This window comes from Cantharellus anzutake, assembly GCF_015039405.1.
Source record: "Cantharellus anzutake strain C23 chromosome Unknown EI90scaffold_37, whole genome shotgun sequence".
In the NCBI taxonomy this organism is placed as follows: domain Eukaryota; kingdom Fungi; phylum Basidiomycota; class Agaricomycetes; order Cantharellales; family Hydnaceae; genus Cantharellus; species Cantharellus anzutake.
Window position 1 is genome coordinate 386,992 of NW_024066987.1, and position 16,675 is coordinate 403,666.

General features: G+C 48.9%; 4 protein-coding genes across 4 annotated transcripts; 3 read left to right on the plus strand and 1 right to left on the minus strand.

The window, feature by feature from the left end:
* Window positions 1–4,869: 4,869 nt before the first annotated feature.
* On the minus strand, window positions 4,870–7,909 carry EI90DRAFT_3017830 (uncharacterized protein; the record flags this gene model as incomplete). Its single annotated transcript, XM_039057150.1, has 11 exons — window positions 4,870–4,980; window positions 5,039–5,059; window positions 5,117–5,132; window positions 5,199–6,160; window positions 6,217–6,540; window positions 6,594–6,644; window positions 6,699–6,790; window positions 6,840–6,888; window positions 6,939–7,336; window positions 7,482–7,511; window positions 7,597–7,909. The coding sequence occupies 11 exons, from the start codon at window positions 7,907–7,909 to the stop codon at window positions 4,870–4,872; spliced, it is 2,367 nt and encodes a 788-aa protein (XP_038914064.1).
* Window positions 7,910–9,699: 1,790 nt separating this feature from the next.
* On the plus strand, window positions 9,700–12,998 carry EI90DRAFT_3155910 (uncharacterized protein; the record flags this gene model as incomplete). The annotated part of the gene is made up of 9 exons (XM_039066025.1): window positions 9,700–9,882; window positions 10,111–10,272; window positions 10,571–10,624; window positions 10,681–11,123; window positions 11,185–11,593; window positions 11,648–11,761; window positions 11,826–12,329; window positions 12,397–12,478; window positions 12,538–12,998. The coding sequence occupies 9 exons, from the start codon at window positions 9,700–9,702 to the stop codon at window positions 12,687–12,689; spliced, it is 2,103 nt and encodes a 700-aa protein (XP_038914065.1). The 3' UTR covers window positions 12,690–12,998.
* Window positions 12,999–13,104: 106 nt separating this feature from the next.
* Window positions 13,105–15,052, plus strand: EI90DRAFT_3146218 (uncharacterized protein; the record flags this gene model as incomplete). The annotated part of the gene is made up of 12 exons (XM_039065393.1): window positions 13,105–13,135; window positions 13,191–13,236; window positions 13,292–13,317; window positions 13,338–13,402; window positions 13,457–13,856; window positions 13,917–14,155; window positions 14,207–14,265; window positions 14,326–14,547; window positions 14,610–14,658; window positions 14,710–14,726; window positions 14,779–14,925; window positions 14,980–15,052. 12 exons carry the CDS (start codon window positions 13,105–13,107, stop codon window positions 15,050–15,052), a joined length of 1,374 nt encoding a protein of 457 aa, XP_038914066.1.
* Window positions 15,053–15,368: 316 nt separating this feature from the next.
* On the plus strand, window positions 15,369–16,588 carry EI90DRAFT_3065848 (uncharacterized protein). Its single transcript, XM_039060914.1, has 3 exons — window positions 15,369–15,558; window positions 15,620–15,823; window positions 15,872–16,588. The coding sequence occupies exons 1-3, from the start codon at window positions 15,378–15,380 to the stop codon at window positions 16,567–16,569; spliced, it is 1,083 nt and encodes a 360-aa protein (XP_038914067.1). The 5' UTR covers window positions 15,369–15,377; the 3' UTR covers window positions 16,570–16,588.
* The last annotated feature ends 87 nt before the right edge of the window (window positions 16,589–16,675 follow it).

Sequence of the window (16,675 nt, forward strand, 5' to 3'; positions counted from 1 at the left end):
AGGGCTGGTTACACCTCAGGGCTGTGGACCATAGGGGAGGGTCATGGGGACCCGGGAGTCGTCCCCTGACACAGGGTGGGAATGGAATGGTGAGTGCAACAAAACTAAATAAGTGATGAGGACCAGGGAGATGGAACAGAAGGAATGAATGGACATAAAGAGTGAATGGACAAAGGACAGCGAAGTGGGGAGGCAGACTGAATGGGGCCGACAATCTAGGTGCCAATATAGTGGTGGATCAAATGTCAATATATGAATAAATCAAATGTCAATAAAGGAATAAACCAAATGTCAATGTAGGAGTGGATCAGCAGTGACAATATCAACCACTAGTAAGTTAAGCGAATGAATAAGAATAACACATGGTGCACTCAGCCATGAGTGGATTGGGTGCAGCCAAATGGCAGGTGAACTAAAGTGGTGGTGGGAAAGTGTCAGGGCACACCCCGCCCGACCCTCGCTCCACTCCCCCGCTCCACACCGCCTCTCCCTCTCCCTTTCTCCTTTCCCCCTTTCTTCCTTTCTTTCTTTCTTTCTTTCTCACATGGACCACCTTTCCTGCTGCTCAATGTATCACCAGCGCGCATGCCCATTCCCCCCTCCTGTATCTCACCGTTCCTATATCGCCACCACTGCCACCACGCTCGCCCCACACCCACAGCGGGCCCTCTCGGGATCTCCCGCAGAGGCACCCGGAGAGCCGTGGCTGTGTGCAAGGGTGACGTGGCGCGCCCCATGTGACCGATCCCGCATGTATATAATAACAGCTGGAGTGGGAACCGAAGAAGTAGCCTTCTTCTCACATTCCCACTTCAGGCAAGTAGTGTAGCCTTCCCTTCTAATAATAACTCACATTCCCACTTCAGACTAAGTGGTCGGGGACGCTCACCCCGCGACGAGATCGCCGCTACGCACAGCCGCTACTCGTCCCACCAAGTCCCGCACGCTGGGACCTCGCCGCTTTCGAAGCTGTCCCTGACAGAAAGGAGGAGGTGCCGCTACAGGGCTGCAGATGGGAACCACTATCGGCGCCACTGAGTGATGGACAATGGGCACGAATAATGGGTGCAAGAATGGTGGTGGTGGGGTGCAGGTGACAGAAGTGGTGAAAAGACGGGGACTTTGCAGGGCCATGACAAGGTGGTGCCAAGCTGGTGCCAATTATAGTGTAAACTGGCAATTTCCTGCACCTTTTTTGTCACCAACAAACTTTTCTTTCAGGGCCTCTGTCAGGGCACACCACTCCACTCAGCACTGCTCCCTCCTTTTCTTCCTCCTCTCTTCCTTTTTCTTTCTTTCCTTATATGGATTACCTCCTTTCTTACACCTGTAGCACAGATGCATCCAACGTCGAGTACCCTGCATGGGTACCATGCCACCAGATGTGCCATGCATCCCTACTTGTACCTCTCTTCTCTAACACTCAGGATCACCTGCAGAGCCACCCACAATAGCCCAGCTCTGTCTGAGGCTGATGTGGCACCCTCACATGACCCATTCCCACTTGTGTATAAACTGAGCTGAATGTCAGGGTCGTGCATGCTCACAACGAAGGATGCCCCAGAAACCTAATTAATATCAAAGCTGGGGGACATGCCCATCCCAGCACATGGTCATATATACACAGTAGAGGCAGTAACTAGTCAACTAGCTAATAACCGGTAGTATCGGATCAAGAAGGATAGAAGATCATGTGGCGTCATAACTGACAGCCGCAGATTGGATCAGATCGGAGATGAAGAAGAAGAAAAGAAGTAGAAGCTGATGGAGATACAGGTCATGTGGCAATGCACTACTTACGCTAGCGACCCGAAGGCATGCCCTGACACTGAAGCAGAACCAAAGAAGTAGCCTTCTTCTCATTCCTGCTTCAGGCAAGTACCTTAGCTTAGCTTAGTTCAGCTTTCATTCTAATGACAACCATTCCTGCTTCAGTCTAAGAAGCCAGACAGGGACGTGAGCCTGAGTGAAGGGTTGCTTACTATTTTGGGGACGGTAATGTTCTGTTCCCCCGTTTGCCTCAGGCCTCAGTAGGTCTGTCTAAACATAAGCTTTGATGGGCTGTATATTCAACAGGGTAGAGGTAAAAGGCTGCCAGGCCTTCACAACTACTCCAAGGTATATATATGTAAATTACATATCCTGGCACAAATAAATAAAGAAATAACAGCATCACTATAATGGGAATTATAGCGATGCAACATAATATAAATATCACTATAATCAGAATTATAGTGAAGTAAGGTTAATCCCTTACACCAAGTGAGGGCTGCCTGCTATACACTCCCACTACTCCACCACCACCCAGGCCGCTACCCCCACCTCTCCTGCACTGTCCCTGACAGCCTCCAACTTATTGTTGAAGTGGCATTCTGATGCCCTTGTGTTGTGGTTATTGTTCCCTTTTATGGGAAGTTTCCTTGTTCTAATGGTTTAACCTTTGTTCCTTTGTGCCACACAGAAATGTATTTAAGTGTGGTGTTGAAGGGTTTGCTTACTATTTGGGGACGGTAACATTCCATTCCCCCATTCTGTTAGACACTGGTCCGGGGTTGGCACCGAAGGTCGCCGATGCGGGCCGCTATTGGCCGCAATGGTCGTGATGCCTCAGACAAGGCCCGGGGTAGGGCATTTGGCCTCAGCAACTCTAAAGGGAGTGCTGTGCCCCTAGCTGTCTCTTGGCCCTCATTTCGGACTCACTGGGGTTGCCTTGTTGGGGTCAGGACTTAGGGGTCGTGGTCACATCGATATTAGAGCTAAGGTACTATAATGTAGTATACAGGATATATATATGAAGGTGAAATGAATAGAAGCGGACCCGGGCCGAAGGCCGAAGGGTCCGGAAGCAAATAGGAACAAAGAGCGGGGTTGGCCGCACCGCGGCCGGCAATGACCGAGGGTCAAAACAAACAATAACAGATAAATAAACGAAGGGGTGTAGGGCCGCGATAGCGGCGATGGTATCATAGCGGAGTAGGCGATGTCACGGAGTCACGCTAGGTCGGTACCAGAGGCGGACTCGGGGCAGGGAGGTCGGTGTGGCTGTGGGGGAGTCGGCCAGGTGCAGGGGAGCCTAGGGGCAAGCGGGGAAGTGAGCAGGGAGTCCTCATGGAGGATAGGGCTGAGGTCGGGGCTCGCGCTCGCGCTCACATAGCGGGAATGGGCTCGGGCGGCATCGGGACAGGCGGCTAACGGGCCGGGATGCATGGTCGTGACACATTCACCTCAGGCCTCAGATATTCCATCTAAATATAAGCTTTAATGTGCTGTATATTCAATGGGGTAGAGGTAAAAGGCTACCGGGCCTTTACAACTACTCTGAGGTATATATATGTGTTGGAGAATATAATATGTTCCCAATAGTATAGAGTTTAACAGCCTATAACGGCATGGCTCAAGGGCAAGTAGTGTATGGATGCACACTAGAGGTCCTGGGTTCGATACCAGGCTTGTCCATGATTTTATGTCCTTGCCACGTGACCTGGATTTGAAGCCATTTGAATTGGAGCTCCAGATAAGTCCAGTAGTTGCACCGGATACAATTTCGACAATATGTAAATTACATATCTCGGCACAAATAAATAAAGAAATAACAGCATCACTATAATCGGAATTATAGTGAAGGTTAATCCCTTACAGGTGTGTAGAGCTGAGTACAATATCTAATGATACTGTGATATCGTACTCAGAGTGTCCAGCTGCAATACCGCGATTATAACACTTATCCTCTCTTAACTACTTCTTTTGTGTTGCTCTTTCAACCTATCAGCTCAGATTTTACTCAATCTGTAAGGTCGGTGTAGGTGCCGACCTTGGTGCCTCTTCAGTTCTCAAGACAATTGAAATATAGGTTGTGTAGAACTTAGTATTTCGACATGATGAGGGGAAGAGTGAAGTCCCCTTCACTCAGCTCCGGACAATACATAAGTAAATACAGGAGGTACAACAATGAATAAAGAAGGAATAATATAAACCACCACCATTCCTTACACAATCACAATTTTGAAAATTTTTGAAAATTTGCATACTGGCCACCCCACTGATATGCACATTCAACATGGGAAAAAGTCGGCGATAAATCATGTGTCACAGTGCCTGACTCACTCAAACCTGAGCACAGCTCCGTGAAGGCCACCTTCTCCCACTCTATGAGGTATTCCAGAGACTGAAGAACCGTGGGAAATTATGGGCAAGTTACTTGCCCAGCTTTTGAATTGTTTTCACGGCAGTGCCCATGCTATAGTCACACAGCATGATTTCCCTCTTACTTTATTATAGTACAGTTCTCATTGATTTCACTAATTTTTTTTTCAACAAATTGGCCACCCTCATATTTTCCAAATTGCACCATAATTTGTCTTATACCCACATTTCCTAGTAGGATTTTAATTTGGAATCAATCTGTCACATCAGTTTTTGAGGTGTGGCGGTGCGGGAAATTCCCGACCTACACCACTTGCCCAACCTCCATCTCCTCCTGATAGTTTCTTGGTTAACTTCTATGTACGGTTTACAAGACAATCAAACCCCCATCCAATCGCACACCAATGTGACCCTGCTTCATTAGTTCAATACTATGTTGCAGCCATGCGGCACAACAATTTTTAGTTCTGTCATTTCAAAAAGTTTGGTTCGGGATCCAAATCAGACATCATCGATATCGTTGACAGTGACAATCATATCACATGTCATTGGTAAAACGGAAATCATTTGTCGGCAAAACACAAAACTGAGATCACGAGTAGAAATCCATTGGTGGCGAGGGAAAGATGCAAACGAATGAATCTAATGAAGTTAGCAAATGGAGCATCGTAGATTAGGGCGTTATCATATCCAATCCGGACACTGGATCCTGGACATCAGTGGTCTTTACTTTCCAGTGTGCAGCACTTTCTCCTTGAGTGCCTCTGGGTAACTGTTCATTAGGTGGCAGAGGGAACGGAGGTCCTCGGAATCCAGAAGGGCGATCGTGATCTTGGGCTACAAGACATAGCATGTGAATAAGTCAAGAACTCATAGATTTGTGAGGATCACGTACCGCTCCTTTGACCCCGAAAGCCTGTGACATATGACATTCGTTCAATGCCAGCAGAATATTGAGAAGAAGGATGCTTACTCTGATAACCTTGAACCTAGTGTTGTTGGTCCGTGACATCAGAATACAAAACGCCTACTAAGACGGTACAGGCATTACTTACAATTTCTCACCGACTAACTGCTTCTGTTGTTGAACAGGTTTCCCCTGAAGACTATCGACAAACTCATCCGTGGTCTTCACAACAAGAAGGTCAGGCTTAGGAAGGGGCAAACCAGTAATCGTAGAACCAGAGGCCAGCTTAACGATGTCTATAGCAGGCATTGCACCAAGAGCGGAGAGCGTGTATTCCTTAGGTTCGTCCGCTTTCGGCGCTGGTGTTTCGGCCGTTTCTTTTTCCACAGCTGACGACTGAGAAGAACCGTTTGTCCCAGCAGGGTACTGAGAAAGGATGGATGGATCCGATGCTGCCTTGATGCCGTGCTCTGCAACCGGTGTAGGTGGCGGTCGCCGTTGAACAGCTGCTGGTGCACTCTGATTCGAGGACGGAGTCTCCCCTACTTCATCAGCGTCCAACACCTCGCGAGCCTCCACCACTTTTTGCTTAAGATAGTCGTTGTTGAACACACAAAGCAAACGCTCCTTCTTGGGCAACGTGAAGAGTAATTCACTAATAGCGGATGCCTTTTCTGGGTCCTGTTCTAACCGAGCCACGGCTGCTGAAAGCTTTTCGCGATCCGAAGGAGTCGCCACTGAACCTGTAGGTGACTGTGCTCGGGGAGGTGTGAGATATGACGGCGTCGAAGGTGCAGACTCCCGGGTGTGTAATAATCCAGGATTTGCGGGGGAGGCGAATCCCTGCTTCTCCTTCAATGAAACTTGCTGTGAGGCCGTTTGTACTTGGGCAGCAAACTTCTCTTCGTCATGAATGCCGGCAACAACCTCTTGTATATTAAGGGACACAAGCGCTTCCACGACGCTGTCAATGCTCTCGGGTGCCACAGAGTCCATATTCCTAAGACGCCTACTTATTTCACCCGTAAGAACATCCCTGCGAACGACCGGTGTTAAAGCTTTGAGCTCATCAAGTTCAAAGGATAACTTGAGGCTGCCCGCTAATGCAGCCTGAATGTCCGAGTAAATAACTCTTAATAAATCACAGGAACCACCGGTAGACGCACATTATAGTAGCTTCCTGAGCCTCTCCGATGACGCTCAGGCAATGCGTTCTGGCCATCAAACTCGCTCATCGCAGGACTCGTACGCCCACTTAGGCTCCCGCGCCGAAGAGGCCCTCCAGTTGCAAATCTCTGTGCCAATTTTTCCTGACGAAGTTGTTTGGGTTCGTGCAATCGGACCTGTATTTGTTTACCACCGAGTATTTGTCCGTTCATGGAGTGCATCGCCAAACTTGCTTGGTCTGGAGTCTGGAATGATACAAAACCGAAGCCCCGACTGACGCCATTGTCGCCTCTCATTACCCTGGCGCTTACGATCTGCCCGAACTTTACAAGAATTGGAATAAAGGTACATCAAAAAAGGAGCTGAACGGACTCACTGGCCTGAAATAGGTAAAGAGATCGTTGGAGTCAATATTTGGATCTAAGTTCTGCAAGGGCAACGTTGCATATCCTATATTTATTGGCAGAAAAGGAACATCTACCTTGCAGAACAGGTTGCAAGGGTCTATCAGTCCGCTGTGACTACTGGACCCTGGGCCCGAAGTGGGCGCAAATTGTACTTGCTGTCCCGGGCCTATAAGATATTAGGATTTAGGTCGCGCGCATCTGGTATTCGAGCTAACCGTGCACAAAAGGGGCGCCATTCATAAGAGGCGAGCTTGGATAAAGGGTCTAATTGAAAGTTCAACTGCCAGACTACGGGACGTGCAATGGTTGCTCACATTTGACTGGTACGGCGAAAGTCTGCCTTGGCCCGGAACAGGGGGGTACGGAGCGCTCCCGGAAGGAATGAAGGGAGCAGCTGACGCGTTCCATTCCGTGTGGGCCCCTCCACGCTTCGGCTGAAACGGTTGGACGGATATGTTGCTTCCTCCAACGTCCGCATAGTTGAGCGCTTCTTCGGCACGTTTCGCATCTTCTTCGTCATAGAATTCTACAAGCGCGCTGTTTGGACCAAAAGACGCCTGAGCGCTTACGGACGCAATCGGGCCATAAGGGCGGAAGAGATCAAAAAGAAATTCATCAGTGGTATTTGTAGGGAGATGCTTGATGACTCGTGGCACCGCTAGTGGTGGCGGCACGGGCGTTGGAGGGTCCGTGATGGGGAATGGGGACAAAACTAAGATACAATGAGGTGCTGGGGAAGCAGTGGACGTGACTGGAGGGTAGCAAGGGCTTTCTCAGCTGTGGAAGGATTTTTTTCCAAAGAACATGTTACAAGTCAGAGCACGTTTACTTTTGTCCCGGAACGCGATATCGCTTACCATGCTCAAGGAATTTGAAGTCAATCTCCCCTAGATTTCGAAGTACAGTGGTTATTGGATGCAACACTTGATTTGGACAAGGAAACGACGACGCAGGGAAACGATCGCGTCCTACCTTTGTAGGGACCGATCGCTGATGACCGATCAATATTAGGACGGAAGGGTATGCACGACTTGAAGGCCTCCGCAAGATCGGCATCCGTGACGTCCGAAGCAACCTGCGAGATGTAAAGCTTGGGCACAGTCAAGAAAGGGTGCGGCGGAGGCAGAACGGTATGAAAGGATGATTGGGTATTATCGGCCATTTTTCTGCTGCCGAGGATCAGAATTAGCTTGGTAGTAAGGAAGACAAACTGGAGACGCCAAAATGTTGGAAATAATTCTGGACCAGGCCTCCGCTTTTTGCCGTACACTTGACCACTCGACATTTGAATTGGCGATCAGTGCCTATGGTTGTGCAGCAATCAACAGCGTCACAGACGCAGGCTAGATCCGAATGATGATGTGTTGCTTAGGCTTTCAATGCGAAGGACCAGTCTGGCTTGCAGGCAACAATGGCAATACTACATGTGCAGAATTCCAGCTCATCTGAAACCTTTGCTTTCCAGGGACTCTCCCCGCCATCTGCTGCGCCCAACTGCTCCAGGGATCTGCTAGAAAATCCATGGTTAACGTGGCATCAGCGCTAGATATGTACAAGAAGTCGATCAAGGGCTCTACCAATGCCCACAAGATGATGTCATTGTGAACTAAGAGAGAGGAAAAAATCGCGGCTTGATTTTCCCGGGACGAGCGACCATCAAGCAGCAGGAATCCAGAAAAGGAAGCACCCATTCTGTTGAGGTGAACGAACGCAAGTCGACCCTAAATCTACTGCACGACTGCCATTTTCATTATGCCAGATCGGTCGTTCATCCCTCCGCCGGCCCTCCATAGCTCTCGTAGAGTTCCTTTCCTATGATACTGGGCCCCGTGATGGTGTACACATATATCCGTCGCGGTGGCCCAGTTATTGGCATAACGTCGCCCCGAGCGCAAACCACCTACTGCCGCTCCACTCTTCTCTTCCCCACAGAATGAGGCATGTAATCCAAGTGTCCCCAGCTGTCTCCAGCACCTACCATTTTCAAATGTGTGAGACCATTAAGGGTTCGCTATGATTTTTCAGTTGGACCTCATTATATAGGGAATCCATAACATGGGTGCTGCATGTATGCGTGAGAGAAAGCTAGCGAAGCAATTAAGCGCTCAGTTCATAGTAGTGTGTGTAATTTTATTGTTTGAATATTACCTAGCGAAGTAATTAAGCGCTAGATAATAACTGACGTTGAGCAAACGGTCTAACACGACCAAGAAAACAAGACCTCAGCTCAGCTCACAGTAGTGTAACTGAGGAGAGAAAGAAGAAACAGTCGCGACGAGTAGCTTTTAAGCCTACAACGCCGCCTATCAACAAAAAAGACAAATGGGGAATAATGGACAATCCCCTGCGGCTGGTGAGTCCGTGCGCCACAATGGTGGGACGTCGACCTTATCTCTAATAGTATGTATTAGAAGTGGCAGCCCGGGCCCAAGCACATAACCTTTAGATCCTTATTCACCGTATTCCTTTGTTCTACGCAGTGCCTGTAATGCAATACCATCCACTAGGATGTAGATATAAGCACTTTGGGATTGCCGGAGGGCACAGAATATCGATACATATCGTGCTCTGTCCGTGGGACTGGTTCGACGACGAATCAGGACTGCAACCAGTGCCTCTTACAATATTGATATTAATTAAGTATTGATGGTTTGCTGCTTCATTTGTCTCAGCCATATATGGATAAAACTATGCTACCGTTGGACAAGGATGGCAATTGAGAAAGATGACATTACCCTCTGAGTCGGAATGTCGAGTCGAATACGGGGAGGGCCATCATGGGGACCACTCGCTCATAGCCTAGCCAAAACACACCCACATCGAGTTTGGTGATAAAATGCACCGAGTTTGGACAAGGACGAGAAGTATTACATTGATGTGACGATTGTTCACAAATTCATGATCAATAATGGACCATGATCCGTGCCATCACACAAAAGGAATGGGTAGCGTAGAATGAGTGGCATGAATGGAAGATTGTAGGTAATCTAAGGAACAGAATGAGCCAAAGGTCATTGATTGCTTAATTGGATAGGATGTAGGATAATCCGACCTTCTTCTTGACTACTGTCAAACATGCCCCTCAGCGCCTTTGCTGACCAGTACTGGAAAGTTGGAACCACCAGCTTGAATCGCGATACATTATCGACTTTGTTTGCGCCAGAGTCTGATGGCGTCCCCGATGCTTGGACTCGCTTATTGCTGAACGTCAACACCATTGATGCTACAGCCGAGGGTATGGAGTGGGAAGCTCGACAGGTAAGGATGCAATGAACAATGATTTCTCTGATCGACACACGAAGGGTATTATGTAATATTTATGCCTATTTGGCATTCCAAACACGGCGTGTGACAGTCGTGAGCATTGATCTCGATTGAAAGGCTATTTAATAGAGAGCCAGTGGTTTCAGGTCCGGATCCAATTTCGAGATTAGTTTATCCTGACTTCCTTACGTTCCCAGTCCCATCCCCTCTCCTTGTCTCTAGTACATGGATGCGTCCGTCTCTGGGAACGAGGAGATTTCCCCTGTTCCATCCCAAAAGACCAAGAGAAAGCGCACCAACTCTCAAGGTCCCGAGGAATCCCCCACCGCTGCCAATGCAGGCGTCGTCGTGAAGGAAAAGGCGAGATCATTCTCCCTCCCTCCAGTACTGCTCCTCTCAATCATTTGCACTTGGCTTGCACGTCAACAGAAGCAAAAGGCGTGCCTCAATTGCCGCAGATCTAAGGTTGTTATTTCATGTCCACCATCTATCTCGGAGTGGGACATTTAGTGAGCCTGTCCATCACAGCTAAAATGCGTTGTCGGACCCGATGGCGGTCCCTGCGTCCGTTGTGCAACTCGAAAGGAGGAATGCCGATTCAAATCTCGAGCCCACGTCTGTCTTGGCTTTCTTCCGTAAAATGTAGTGGTCCTAGCTAAGCCTCCGTTTTCTCCGCCCATAGGATGACGAGTGGCAGGAGCTAACAACAAACCGTATCGATTCACTATCACGGAATGTATGTCTATATTCTTCTCCAATTACTGATTCCTTACGTCTTCCACCCCGTGCTAGGTAGAACAACTCACCGCCACTATGCAATCGATCATGCGGCACCTCAATATACCCGAAGCTGGCCAAGCAACGACTCCGTCTACTCCACCAAGTATCCAACAAATCCCCTGGCTCACACCCCCTGCATCGACCTCTGAGGCATCCAATTCCGTCAACCCAAGCCATAATCTAGATCATTCTACCGTCCACGGGGCAGAGGCCCTGCTTGCCCAAACTGAAATAAGCGATGACTACTTCTCAACGTCTACAACTGGCGGTCAAACCGCCAACACACCTCCATCTGCAGGACTCTACAATCTGCTGGACGATCTTATTCATACCGCGCCTCCAGTACCTTCCCCCCCGTCTAAGCGAACCGAGATGCTTGGGGAGAGTGATCCCCGGTCCAATATCATTAAGGCCGGCATTGTCACAATGGCAGACGCCAATATCCTTGTGGACCAGTATGCTCTCTTTACTCTTCTCTCAGAAGTTTCTGACTCGAATCCCCTTCGGGCCCCTCAGCTTTCATGCACATTTGGCGCATCACCTTTTTGGCTTCCCCCTCCAAATTGGGTCATGGCCTTATCTTCTGGAAGGAAAGCCGACAATTACCCCCCTTATCCTCGGAGTTGCTTGCCTGATACCAGCAGAACGTCTTCCTCACTATCACCGTACCTTCGAGTTCCTTATGCAAGAACTTAATGGCCCCATTTTCAATGCGACTCCAGGGTACTCGAGACACAATCGACCACCAACGACATCCGATCCCGATGTTGAGGCCTCGAATCTTGACCCACCGGACCTTGACTTGGAGCTGGGGATCGGTCCGGAGGAGATAACGGCGTTGTGTGCAGCCTCCACGTTCACATGTTCTGAGAAATCGGATGCCATGGCAAGAACTGTGTTCGAGTGGACTCGCGGGTACCTGAAGGTACATGATCACTTCACGGACTGTACGCTACGAAGTCTTGACATTGTCTTTTAGACATTCAAAAACCCCCCACCCCACCCTCTCACATTGGGGGAAGTTTGTGGTTTGCTCCCTCCTCGTCGCGACCTCACGCTTGAAAATTGGTTACGCTTATGGTTATTTGCATATGTTCGCACCGTTAGGCTGAAGTCCACTCGTACTCCTTCGCTTATATATATCTGCTTCTCGTTAGATTGTTTATGCGCAACAAGCATTGCACCGCAATCGCCGCGCCCCCGTCTTTGATCCGCGGCCATTTTGCTCCTTACTTTTTGACAATCTAGCTTCCTCACCTCAGCCTGGTCAAGCCCGTGATCTGCAGCTCATTGGTCATTCCCGCTTATGCGTAATATTCCAGCGTGTGCAACATGCTATGGGTGCGCAAGAATGGCGGTTTGGGACCCCAGAGAGTGTCATTAATGCATTTGATGGTTGGAACGCGGAGGTTAGCCAATGGAAGGCTGAAATCGACCGCTTTGAACTTCCCGCACACGCGAAAATGCTGCTGACAAGCTTCGGCCTCTTTGCCCGAGTTTACATTAATCAGGGGGGACTGGAGGATCCAATTCTGGTTGATAACCCTCGCCGTTGGGTCTACGGGACTGCAGCAGCTCAAGCGGCGTTCGAGATGTTGGATACCGTACAGTTTGATCCCTTTGTTTCGGGGCTACCTTTATTCCCGCCCATTTACATACAAGTGAGGTCCCAGATTTCTATCCGTGGTACGGGATTGACATTTGCCCCTACATCATTTGGTGTTCCAGATGGTTACATTGTCGGCAGCAGTCTTGCTGAAGTCGTTGAGACACTCCATGCACATTGTTATGCCCACCTTCCACAAGCGAAGTGAGTTTACGTTTGGCGGTTTGCTCGCTCATTTGCCCGGGCCTTACGTAATTTCTCAGTCTGTGAAATGGTGGAGCGGACGGCGGATATACTTCAATCCGATGCCGTACCCCCAAATCATGTATCCCGATCCGCCAGTATCGCTCTCAGACAAGCTGTCGCTCGCGTGCAAAGTACACATTCCACTCCAAACCTTCTCACGTCGACATGAGTCCAATGCCCGATTCTTGTTCGCTGCCTTTCACCCGACGCCGCATACCATATTTGACCCATGAACGTTGGCTTGCTTTATTATTTGTTTTGTATTGACCAGTTGGTAGGATCCCCAGCTTACGCATCCTGTTTCGAACCTGTATTGGTTCAAGGTCAGTTTGCTCACAATACACGAAAGTGTCTGCACGCGCACACTTGCGTGTACGGAGTGTATGTAGACCGTGCTCTGATCGACAGGGATTGCACCCCTTGCTTGCATATGTACTCACCAGTGTGATCAATATTATGCGCATATCTACATTAACCCATGATCTGGTTTGTCAATACCTCGAACCTTCCAGCACATATCGAGGGCATTGAAGGTTCTCCATCCTATTTCGGACATTTCCAGTGCCCGCCTATCTCTGAGTACAATGGCTACCATCACCCACTTCGAAATCAAGGGTTCGTTGCCCTTTCTATTGTTCTACCGCACAGGACACCGATCCTTGTCAAATAGATGTTCGTTTTCCGACTTCTCTAACGGGAGATGGGACGGACGCGATGTTTGTGCACGATCATTCTTGAAAACAATGACAGCTGTTTACATCATGATGCAAGGAACACGGAGTGCGATTATTCCTCGCGTATGTATCTCTCTACACAGACTCCGAGGGCGGAACCTTGATCGGCAATGGCATGACTTTCACAATCGGGAGGGGAAATGATATTGTGTGTTTCTACGATCAATACTGCCCACATTTTCCTCCTCACGGGTAACTCGAGGTCTGTGTTGCTATCAGGGAAGTTGCGAGTCGATTATTGGGAAAGAAGATCGAAGATCTATTCGCAAACATGGGCAAGACTTGGGATTATCTTCTGGCCGATCCTCAGTTGCGCTGGATCGGTCCCGAGAAAGGCGTCATTCATATTGCCACAGGTGCAGTTGACAACGCGCTGTGGGATCTCTATGCAAAAGCACGGGGGAAACCGCTATGGAAGCTAATTGTCGACTTCACAACTGAAGAACTCGTGCGGTCTGCTACGTTCCGTTACATAACCGACGCTATCACTCAGGAGGAAGCGCTCAGCCTGCTCAGATCTCGTGAGGCCACAAAAGCGGAGCGCGAGGCTAAAGTTTGCAGCGAAGGATATCCGGCATATGTCACTTCGGTAGGATGGCTTGGTCAGTACCCAAGTTCTAGCGCTGCTGTTGTGGGCCATTCTCAGTTACCTGTTTCGAAAGGCTACTCGGATGAGAAGATCGCCCACCTCACAAAAGAAGCCGTCAAGGCTGGGTTCAATCATTTTAAAATGAAAGTCGGCGCGGACAAGGCATCAGATCTTCGGCGGGGGAAGATCATTCGCTCTATAATAGATGACCCCCAATATATTCCTGGAAACCATGACCCCCCTGATCCGAGAAGTGTGGAGGGGAAGAATGCTGGTCCAACCGGTTCCGTCTTTATGATTGACGCGAACCAGGTTTGATGACCAACAGCCTGACAGGGACACCACGCTTACATTGTTTTGCAGGTTTGGGACGTCTCGCAGGCAATTGACCATGTAAAGGATCTTGCAGAACTCAAGCCCTGGTGGGGGATGAATTCTACTCCTGTTGGATATAGTTGCTAAATAAGTTTTCTGTGTTTTAGGTTTATCGAGGAGCCAACGGCCCCTGATGATATCCTTGGCCATGCAACTATCCGAAAAGCTCTCAAACCCTACAGTATCGGCGTCGCAACTGGAGAACATGCGCATAATCGCATGGTATTCAAGCAGCTGTTGCAAGCCCAGGCTATTGATGTCGTTCAAATCGACTCATGCCGATTGGCTGGCGTGAGCGAGGTGCTCAGTGTCCTCCTGATGGCAGCGAAGCAAGTTTCTCCCTTCCCTGCTAATATTCGAACAATTATTGTTACTATTGATTATCACCTAGGTTCGGTGTCCCGGTCTGCCCTCACGCCGGAGGCGTTGGACTGTGTGAAGTGAGTCTTTTTGTCAATAATATACTCATTTCTGATGTTTCTACCGTTCAGTATGCCATACATTTGAGGTACTAATACTAACTTCCCCATTTCATGATTCAAACTCATAAATCTTTTTAGTTTGATCGACTACATAGTCGTCTCCGGCACAATGGAACGGAATGTCCTTGAGTTCGTCGATCACTTGCATGAGCATTTTGTGTATCCTTGCAGCATCAATCCTCGTGGTCGTTATAACGTCCCTCAGGATCCACTTGAAGGCTATAGGCACGTCTTGTCTAATCCTATTCCCTGTTTCCTACGTTTCATGACAATTCGCAGCATCGAAATGCACAAATCGAGCATTGCTGAGTTTGAGTTCCCTGATGGGACCTACTGGAAAACCCGACGATGAGCTGAAAATACTATAAGGCTATGTCGTGCGCTAGCTCAGACTCGTATCAGAGATCTGAGGGTGAGATATCATACACGACCAGTGCCCAGTGGCAAAGTCGTCGGAACAATGGTGAACCGCGATGAAACATAAAAATAAACAACCTCATCTTTCCAAAGCTCGCGATATCTCCGTAGCTACTCGGTCGTCGTGAATAAATGTTGATATTTCAACAGATACATACATGTTCAATGACAGGCCAGGGTTTGTTTAGTGGTGTTTGGACCGGAATACTCGCACCAGAGCTTGGAGTCTTAGAGTAACCCACGCCAGACTTCCTCTTCTAATGCAGGCTTTTCGAAACTATGGCTCTATCCGTGAGGCGCCGGGTTCGTCTTCTGGGGCTCAAGCCCCGATTCCGTCTATTTCGCTTCATGAAGAACCGACCATCGGCTCCGTCCAAAATGACGATGGTTACTTCGGCATAGAGGGGCTTCAGGACCACCAGCCTGAAGAGTTAGCTCGGGGTATGTAGATTCCGCTTCTCATTCCAATCATACACCCGATGGAATTCACCGCGAGGTTTAGTCTCTTACGCCCAACTAATCCGAAGTTACAGCCTGGTGCCGATCTGTTCACTCCTTTTTCTTATCCTCATGGCCTTAATACCGACACTCTGGGAAGGACCCATGCAGAAAGGTCGCTCTCCTTCCGTGTTCAATATGATGGTCGCATTTGCAGCTTGGGTGATTTCCTACGGATTTAAGACCCCGTCGCATAACCTCGCAACTGGTTCGTGTTGAACTCACCATAGGCGGGTGAATAATAACTATTGTCTAGGTTTTGGCCGATGGGTGACGGATACATCTGTGGCTCTTGGTGTCCTGATCTCCACAATACTCCAAGAAGCAACGCGACTATTTGGGCTAGTCATATCGAGCCTTACATTTGCGCTTGACGTTAACAATGGGAATCAAAGTCTCCCTCTCAACACAGATTCCCCCCTGTTCCGCCAGGTCTGGTGGTATGCGCTCGGATGGGCAGCAGGTATAGAACTATATGGTATCGCGCAAGGATACTTCCAGTTAGTTGCGTACAAGGATGTGCTGGAAGAAGATGCGCCTTCGGACGAGGAGTCGGACCTGATGGGAGAAACTATGACTACCCGATCTGAAGGGCGTCGCTATATTTCCTCCGTGCTCAAATCACCTCCCGAAGAAAACAATCCGGAACAAAATACTCAGGCGGCACTCACGAGGCTCAGTGTTGCATTTCCAAGCACGGGAACTCCTATGTCTGCATATCTCGACGAGGAAATGGCCCGATTGTTAGCCATACGCACTCGAGCCGAGCTTGAACAAGTATATGGCATCCCCCCTCCCGTGCGTTCCACCTCATTTTTACAATATAAACGATTGATAGCAACATCACCCACTAGAACATACCCGTGTTTGTTTCTTGTCTCCAAAGACTCGATTCCATCCTCTACGCATTCGGCCTTACACTCATCCTCTCCCACCGTTACCTTACTGAGCTGATATCAACCCAACAACGAACTATTCCTGACGGCTCTCCAATCACGTTTGATCATGCTGCTGCTATAGCAGCTATATTTCCAACGTTTTTTGTGCTCGTTTCATTGAC